Source organism: Nilaparvata lugens, chromosome 7 (genome assembly GCF_014356525.2).
Source record: "Nilaparvata lugens isolate BPH chromosome 7, ASM1435652v1, whole genome shotgun sequence".
NCBI lineage: Eukaryota > Metazoa > Arthropoda > Insecta > Hemiptera > Delphacidae > Nilaparvata > Nilaparvata lugens.
The window spans coordinates 64,445,766-64,455,211 of record NC_052510.1 but is presented as its reverse complement, the minus strand read 5'-3'; the positions used below and the strand labels follow the sequence as shown (position 1 = coordinate 64,455,211).

The following is a 9,446-nucleotide window of genomic DNA, read 5'->3' as shown; positions in this document are numbered from 1 at the left end:
GTCAAAACAGCTGTTCTACAGATGAAATATCTCGACTATGTGTTCTTTTTATGAACTGCGCTACCTACCTACCTCATGCACAAGAAGGAGGTTACTAAGTCCATTTCCCATGGATGGGGTGGACCCCATCGTTTTCCCAGTAAGGAGACTCATGCCAGTTGATAGAGCTGATAAATAACTATACAGGGTATGAATTTGAAAAAAATCGGTCAAGTTATTTTCGAGAAAACCGTGAAAAACATGGTTTTTTAGTCATTATCCGCCATTTTTCTCAAGAATATTACGGAGCTCATGAAATTTTCCCAGAAATGAGACTCATGCCAGTTTATAGTGCTTATGAATATCCATCCATGGTATGAATTTGAAGAAAATCGTTAGAGCCGTTTTCGAGAAAACGGTGAAAAACATGGATTTTTAGTCATCCGCCATTTTTCTCAAGAATATTACGGAGCTCCTAAAATTTTCTCAGAAATGAGACTCATGTCAGTTGATAGGGCTTATAAATAGCTATCCATTGTATAAATTTGAAGAAAATCGTTAGAGCCGTTTTCGAGAAAAACGTGAAAAACATGGTTTTTTAGTAATTATCCACCATTTTTTCCGCCATCTTGAATTGGATTTTATTGAATTTCTTATTGTCGGATCCTCATGGTATAAGGACCTTAAGTTTAAAATTTCAAGTCATTCGATTAATTAGGAGTTATCGTGTTCACAGACATACACATACACACACACACAGACCAACACCCAAAAATCATTTTTTTGGACTCAGGGGACCTTGAAATGTATAGAAAACATGAAATTAGAGTACCTTATTTTTTTTTTGGAAAGCAATACTTTCCTTACCTATGGTAATAGGGCAAGGAAAGTAAAAATGAAGATCTATTTTTAAATTTGAAATTATTTCTTAGTTCTTGACAGTACCATTTCATAAACACGACTGAGAACCTCTAAGTAGGCTACATATTAATTTTATGAAGAACATAATATTCGGTTATTATTGCTGCCGTGTCCGGCGACCGTCGAACGGCAGTTGCAGTGTGTTCTGGTATTCAACCGGCGCCGGATCCAGGGAAACAGCCGGACAGTTTTGCCGTCTCGTGTGTCCCTGGCCTAAGAAAACATCCATATTGAGGAAACACGTTGCGTTTCAGGTCTGTCTGCCTGATAAAGAAAAACCTAAGCATCCAGTGAGGTATGCAAGGTTACATTATTGTGAGAGTTGTGAAGAAATTAATAACATCCCAATAAAATCAAACACATTCTTGGTAGCCTATAGTCCAGTCAAATGGTCGTTTTTCAGGAAACAGCCCTGAAAGAATTTTTCTCGACGGTTCTATATGTATTTTGGGACGCTGAATTCGAATCTGAAATTTGCTGACACGCCCGAGGGCGGCTTCAACCCCAAAACTTCGGACTTTTTTCAATTTTTCTATTTTATCTCGTGAACCATGAGTTTCTCAAGAAAAATCATTCTCGACAAAATTGAAGAGAATAAGATTTCCAATAAAATTGAGTGGTCGCGCAGGATTCTACCATTTTTGGTTCCGGAGCTACGAATCTTCAAAAAAGGGGTATTTTTCAAGGGGTTTTCAAAATTATGCAAACCTTCCATTTCTACCCTATACAACATGGATATTCTTCTAGTATAGATAAAAAAACCACACATCACGTGAAAGAACAATTCATTATGAACAGGATTCCTTAGGAATTTTCGTATTTAGTAGTGTTGGGAGGGGGAATATTCCCAAAAATAGAAAATCATGAGCGGCTTCACCCCCAACATTTCGGACTTTTTTCAATTTTCACATTTTATCTCGTGAACCTTGAGTTTCTCAAAAAAAATCATTCTTGACAAAATTAAGGAGAATAAAATGTCCAATGAATTGAGTCGTCGCGCAGGATTCTATCATTTTTGGCTCCGGAGCTACGAATTTTCAAAAAAGGGGTATTTTTCAAGGGGTGTTTTCAAAATTATGCAAACCTACCACTTCTACCCTATACAACATGGATATTTTTCTAGTAAAGATAAAAAATCACACATCACGTGAAAGAACAATTCATTATATACAGGATTCTTTAGGAATTTTCGAATTTAGTAGTGGTGGAAGCCGGGGAGGGGGGATATACCCAAAAATAGAAAATCATGTCCTACAGCCAAAATACAAATTTTTCATTATAATACCTTTTCAAGGCCTTCCTAACAAAAAATGAAAATTCGGCTGAAATCATCTCACGCGGGTCATTTTATGTGAGAATCACCCGTTATTTCCTAGTGGGGGGTACGTCATAAGGATACGTCAAGGATCAAAACTTTAAACACTTATAAGTTTGACAGAATGATCAGATCTCCTCGTACTACAGCTCATTCTTCTCAGCTCGTCAAGGCAGTTCAAAATAATGTATCATAATTGAAATTTGATGAAAAAATAGAAAAATCCACTCTTAGTGTATTTTAGCCCCTAATTAAATATACAGAAAAATGACCAATTTATATATTCAAAACTGTGTATCTCGGTAACCCGAAATGATAAAAAATTGTACTTGGTCTTGATTTGAAGAACAGAATCTCCTCTTTCATGTGAGGTGGGAGAATTTTGTAAAAATATAATCGTGAGGTAAGATACGTTTGATTAAAAAAAATCAAGAAATTTGCGATATTTTCCTCATTTTCACGTGCTGTGCACGACAGAGAATCTCCTTGCTCGCTCGCGTCACCTGGTCACCCTATTTGGATGTCACCTCCTTGGAGAGTTGGCAAGTAGTCCGCGTCAGCCGGTCACCTAAATAACAGGTTTCAGAGGTGACATCCTAATGGGGTGACACCCAGACGTGTACCAGTTCTAAACCATATAACTTAATTATTCATGAACAATTTATCACCCATCCTCACTCCTTCAATATTTCATGAAAACAAACTTAAGGCTCTTGTGGGAATTATCCTCAACATTTTATTTTTTTTTTTTTTGCAATGATAGGATTTCTTATAAAAAAGTCTGAAACAATTAATAGGACAATATTATATTTTTGTTACATACAATTAAATTTGTGGAAACATGATTTTATCTCATGCTATTTACAAACAGATTTGAAATCACTAAACGCATTTGCAGACAGGTCATTTATCATGCACAGGAACAGAAATGGTCCTAAGACAGATCCTTGGGGTACACCAAACTCAACCGCTCTGGTGCTGGATTTTTTGTTGTTGCAGCTTACATACTGTTGTCTCCCCCTAAGATAAGATTCCAGCAGCTTCAGTGATTCATCCTTAATTCCATATCTCTTGAGTTTGGCTAGCAAGACACAATTTGATACACAGTCAAACGCCTTTGTGAGATCACACAGTGTTAACTGGATGTATTCCTTATTCTCAAAAGATGACAACATACATTTCACAATATCTTCAATAGCCATAGCTGTTGATCTTCCTCTTCGAAATCCATATTGACTATGAGACAACAAGTTATTAGACTCAAAATAGACAGCCAGCTGAAGAAACAAAATGTACTCGAAAAGTTTTGAAAATATAGGAACTATACTGATATAGGTCTAAAGTTCTCAACTGAGAATTTATCACCTTTTTTGTGTACTGGAATTATTTTTGATATTTTCAGACAATCTGGGTATTGACCTTCATTTATACATTGGTTAAATAATGTTGTAAGTGGTTCAACAATAGAATGAATGACTTTTTTGAGAAACAAATTGGAGACACCATAAACATCAGTACTTTTGGAATTTGATAATGCAGTCACAGCCCTTATAATGTCATTCTCACTTACATTGCACCATTCAAATTGACACTCAACCTGAACACCAGAGTCTGGAACATCATTAGGATGTAATGCATTTCCAGCTATTGCTGCCACCAGTCTATAAAAAAGTTACTCAGCTCATTTGGGTCAATATCTACTTTATTACTCTTGTTTGTTCTTGTTTCCTGTTTGACAAGTTGCCATACTGTTATACATTTATAAGAGGAATTAGCAATAAGTTGCCCAAATGAAGATTTTTTAGCCTCAATGATTTTAGACTTATAAGTCCTATTAAGGGATACATATGCTTGCTTTGCATGTAGAGAACCAGTTACTCTATAAAGATCGTAATGAAGCAGGACACGATCCTTTATTGACCTTAGTTCCTCAGTAAACCACTTAATTCTTTTACTTGGAGTTCTCTGTCTATTTTGTAGAGGAAAACACAATACAATTTTATTCTTAACGTTGTGAGTGAAGAGATGAAATGCTACTGATGACCCAGAACCAGCTACAATAGATGTCCAATCAGTTATAAAAATCTCTCTGTAGAAATAATTGTAGTTATTTTGACTATGTTGTCTCACAGCAGCAGCACTTTGATCCTCACATACTTTATCCTTTTTAAGCACTATAATTTCCATTACAAGTGATTGATGATCAGCAATGCAGAGATCCTCAACATCAACACTGTAGAATGACTGGTTATAACCCGTAAAAATATAATCAAGACAGGATGTTCCTCTGGTAGGAGAAAGTGAAGATGGATATAAATTGTAAGACCTCAGCAGTGTTAAAAAATATTGTGATTTTGAATCATTCACTCGTAGGTCAATATTGAGATCAGTGGAAATAAAAATTTGAACATTATTTCCACTTAGATAGTGGAGGATTTTCTCAATACTATCAAGAAAAATATTGAAACTTCCACTGGGTGACCTGTACACCGACACTAGGATAAAGTTCAAGTCACAAATCAAAACAAAACATGCTTTACAGTGTTTTTCAGAGCAGTATTGTTCAATCTGATGCTCTTTAAACTTGAGTTCATTCTTTATTATTATACAGGAGCCTCCATTTTTAAAAGCAGAAGGGCAGAAAAAAGTACCAACTATATAACCTTCATGTGCATGCATGGCTATTTCATCAGCATGTAACCAATGCTCACACATACAGATAAAGTCAGGGTTTTCAGTTTGACACACAACTTCAACTTCAGTATTCTTATTCCGCAAACACTGCATGTTCATATGAATCAATTTGATCACATCAAAGTTGTTGTCTAATGTAATAGTATCATTGGATACAGAAGACTCTAAAGTCAGAGATTTCTGTTCCAGAGTAGGCCTTAAAAAATTATTAGTTACACCAGATTTTGTCCTCGCAGCTCTAAACTTACCCACAATACATCCCTGGGGCCATAGATTAGGATGCATTAGTTCATTTGCTATTTCAATAGGTACTCCCACTTTGAATGAACTGTATGTGTTGTATTCAGAGTTAATTTTCTCACAGATGTAATTTGTTGACTGCTTCAAGTTTTGTAGATGATCAATAACTGCTTCTGTCTTAACTGAAGAATCAAGTCCTGAGAGAAACAGCCAGAACATCTTTTTAGCTATTTTTAAAGTTGCACCATTACTTGTTTCCATAGCTCCATGGATCACTCTCCTTCCCCAAATACCCTTGTCTTCAGCTACAGGATTGGATTGAGCATTAATATGGGTAACATTGCTGTCAAGGTTAGTATGTGTTCCTTTCTGTGAATCACTGTCTCTGCTGTGCAGACTCTCATTCAATCAGTCCTGGAGGCATTTGAGAATGGAAGATCTTCATCGCTTTTGCTCTGTGATTTATCACGTGCCTTCGACTGTGTCTCGCACAATATTCTATTGGGAAAGCTGGAGAAGTATGGCCTTGGAGTCGGTGCTGTCAGACTGATGAAATCATACCTGAGTGATAGGTTGCAGGTTGTGGACTGGAATGGTGAACTATCAAGTCCTGCACCCTTGAAACATGGAGTCCCACAGGGATCAGTTTTGGGACCTTTGCTCTTTCTCATCTCAATAAATGATATATATTATTCAGTAGATGGTGGTGTTCTGTTATTTGCAGATGACACATCACTATTTGCGGATCATAAGAGCGTAGATTCTGCCAGGCTTGCTGTGAGGGAGCTGTATCATAGTGCGTCTCAATGGTTTGATCTAAATAAGCTGGCTCTTAACAGTGACAAGACTCAGGAGCTATCATTCAGCCTCAATTCTGGGATTGCCATGGGTACTGTGAAGCTCTTGGGGTTTTCCCTGGATAGTAGGTTGACCTGGGAGGCTCACATCAGCCAGCTCTGCAAAAGGCTAAGTAGGGTCATTTTTCTGCTTAGAAGGCTTGTATCATGTGTGCCTGACGGTTTTGTGCGCCAAGCTTACTTTGCTTTTTTCCAGAGCCATATTGCATATGGTACAAGGCTGTGGGGACACGCTGCGAGTGTGAATAGGGTGCTATTAATGCAAAAAAGAGCCATTAGAATTGTGATGAGAGCTGGTTGGATTGATCACTGCAAACCATTGTTTGTACATTTACGAGTGATGACAGTTTACAGCCTGTACATATACGAGTGCTTGTTTCGGTTAGAGAGAATATTCATTTGTACACCAGGGCCAATCAGATCCACAGTCACGCTACACGGGGAAATGGAAACCTGGTCCTGCCCGGGGTGAGATTGGAAAGATCCAGGAAAAGTTTTCCCATATCTGGCATCAGATTTTTCAAGTCATGGCTGGTCGCCAACCCATTCTATTCCATTCATGAGTTTGACGAGTCTGACCCAAGCACTATGTAAATTGACTGTGTAAAGCACTAAGTAAATTGCCGACTGTGATAATAGAGTTTCTATGGTTTTAGTTTGTTCACGATTTATTGTAAAAGTAGGTATAGATTAAAATTAGAATAGGCTGTATAGACTGTGATAGAATTGAAGTTTAGTAATTGTTTATTGATATTTCTGTATTATTATTTATTATTTTCTTGTGAGAAACCGAATAGCTTTGAAGCCTGCTCTTGCACTGCATGTTGTGTATTATCTTTATTTATGTATTGTTATTGTAATTCTGTTAGAAATTTTATTGTAATGACATGGCCTAGTGTACTGTATGTATTTTCTGGCTGTAATAAAATCATTGAATCATTGACTAGAGATAGTCCTATTATTCTTGTCAGGTCCATGATGATAAACTTTTTTCACATTATTAGCAGAGCCAGATTTATTTGGAAAACTTGAGTCTTTATTTTGAAACCTGTTAACCGATACTTGTACCTGATGAGCCCTACCTGCAATAGGATGTGATTTCTTGTCACGTATTTTTCTATTGACTACTTTCATTAATTATTATTGTTAAAAGTATCATTGCTTGAAATATCTTCAACCAAAATTTGGTTGACAATTTAATTGTCACGAAGATTTACAAAGTTAAGTTGTGATTCAGTCCTATCAGCTTTATTTTTATCATTCACCTGATCATTCATATAGGTTATGTCACTACTATTATTGTCCTGATCAACTAAATCAATTTGAACAATAAAACTTTCCTTTTCACTATTTTTATTTTGTCCATCATAGTATTCAGTCAGTTCTCTAACACTTTTATTCAAATAGTCAGTACGAACATGTTCATGATTGTCCTTAGTCGAAAATTAGAAACGTTTTTAATTTCACGTCAATCATTGATTCTAATTTCTCAGTCGTAGTTCAGCGCTCGAGGCGAAAGGTTCGTTTATCGGTTGTTGCTTATCAGCTTTCGTTTTCATTGAATCACGTTTATTACTGAATTACGATGTTTCTAAGCTTTTAGGGAATCTTAGTGCATGGCCGCAACTCGGTTAGTTATTTTAAATATTGAGACTTTATTTTTTGGTTGTGAGTAATTTGCAGTGTGATCATTTGTTTAACATATCCTACTAGACATACAAAAATGAGTTGCGGAGTGTGTAACCAGCAGATGAATCGTGCATTAAAATCAAAAATAAAATGTTCGAGCTGCAATATTGTGTTCCATGGTGTATGTGTTGAGCTCACCGACAATGATCTGGAATTATTTCAAGACACAGGAAAGTCATGGACTTGTAAAAAATGTTCAAGTGAGTTACGTCGCCAACGTGCCAATTCGGACTCTACTCCAGTAAAATCTATCTCAGGTGTAAACAAGCTCAGTGCTCCGGCAAAAACAAACACTAATTCAAGTACCGACAATAATCCACTAACGGTCGATCAATTAAATAGTATATTAACACGGGTTAAGGATGAGTTGCTGGAAAAGTTGGGATCTGATATAGCCGCTTGTAGGAAGACCTTGGATGAAAATGCTGCTGAAATTGCTAAACTAAGAGGAACTGTTAGGGAACTACAAAATGAAAATTCAGTTCTGAACGGAAAAATTAGGGATTGGAGATGAAAGATGACGATCGGGAGCAATATGGTCGGAGAAATACCCTTGAAGTATACGGTGTTCCGGAGTTGCAGAACGAGGATGTGCAGAGTCGAATACTGGAGATCGGGAAAGCATTGGATGTGAAGCTGGACCGCAGATCGATCGATGCATGTCATCGCCTCCCCAGAAGAAGAGACAACACCGCGCCCGGCATCATTGTTCGTTTTGTCTGTCGAGGAGATAAGGATGCCTTGCTCAAAAAGAGGAAAGAATGTAGAGACTTTTCAACTCAACATATCAACATGCAGGGAAATAGTCCAATCTACATAAACCAATCTATAACGGCGGAGAGACGTAAGCTGTTCGGCAGAGCCAAGATGATACAACGGGAGAATGGGTTTCGACATGTGTGGATCGACCGAGTGGGCCGAATCAAAGTCAGGTACGAGGACGGCGGTCCTGTTAATATTATCAGGTGTGAGGAGGACCTCAACAAGCTCACAAATAGAAATAAGGACAATGTCGGTGTAAGTAAGAAATAATATAGATCAATTTCTGTATGAAGAAAATACCAATTATGACACATAAAACCATGATTTGTTTGTCCAGATTAAGTTAGATTTTAACGTTCAATGAAATAGTTAATTAGAGAGAAGGAGGAGTATTATCATTATAAATTATTTTATTTGAATTTCAGTTGCAAAGTATGGCTCTTGGCTACGTTTCTTATCACTTTGCTCAAGGTAAATTATTGTTTATTTTGATGAGCTCAAATAGACTATTTATTATGATTGTTGAAATAAATTTAGGAATAATTTCCATTCCGCTATCTTCCAATTATGATAATTATATTATATTCTATACGATAATTATTAATTATATTCTATCAATTGAGAATAATGTATCAATTAAGTGGAAAAGGTTTCAATTGTTTTTTTTTTGTTTGTTTTTTTTTTTGCCAATATGCTAGGCCTATTACTTGTAGTAACGTAATTACTATTCTTTGCTTTTCAATTTGCTGTAGCCTAGTTAAGAGAGAATAATAACTCCTAATAATAAATCATTATAATTTGAAAATATTTTATCATTATGAGAAAAATGATGAATTCTCCTATCTTATCTACAAGGTATATTTAGTACGCTAGTTGATGAGGATTATTGACACGATTACCTCTGTTGCTACTACTTTCTGAATCTCAAGAATTGAAGGCCTTTAATATTGATAAAATAATACTTGGATTGAAAATAGATTTCCTGTTTA

General features: G+C 36.3%; 1 protein-coding gene across 1 annotated transcript; it reads left to right on the top strand.

Moving 5' to 3' along the window:
- Positions 1-8,205: 8,205 nt before the first annotated feature.
- LOC111059869 lies at positions 8,206-8,727 on the top strand. Its single transcript, XM_022347492.2, has one exon. It carries the CDS (start codon positions 8,206-8,208, stop codon positions 8,725-8,727), a length of 522 nt encoding a protein of 173 aa, XP_022203184.2.
- The last annotated feature ends 719 nt before the right edge of the window (positions 8,728-9,446 follow it).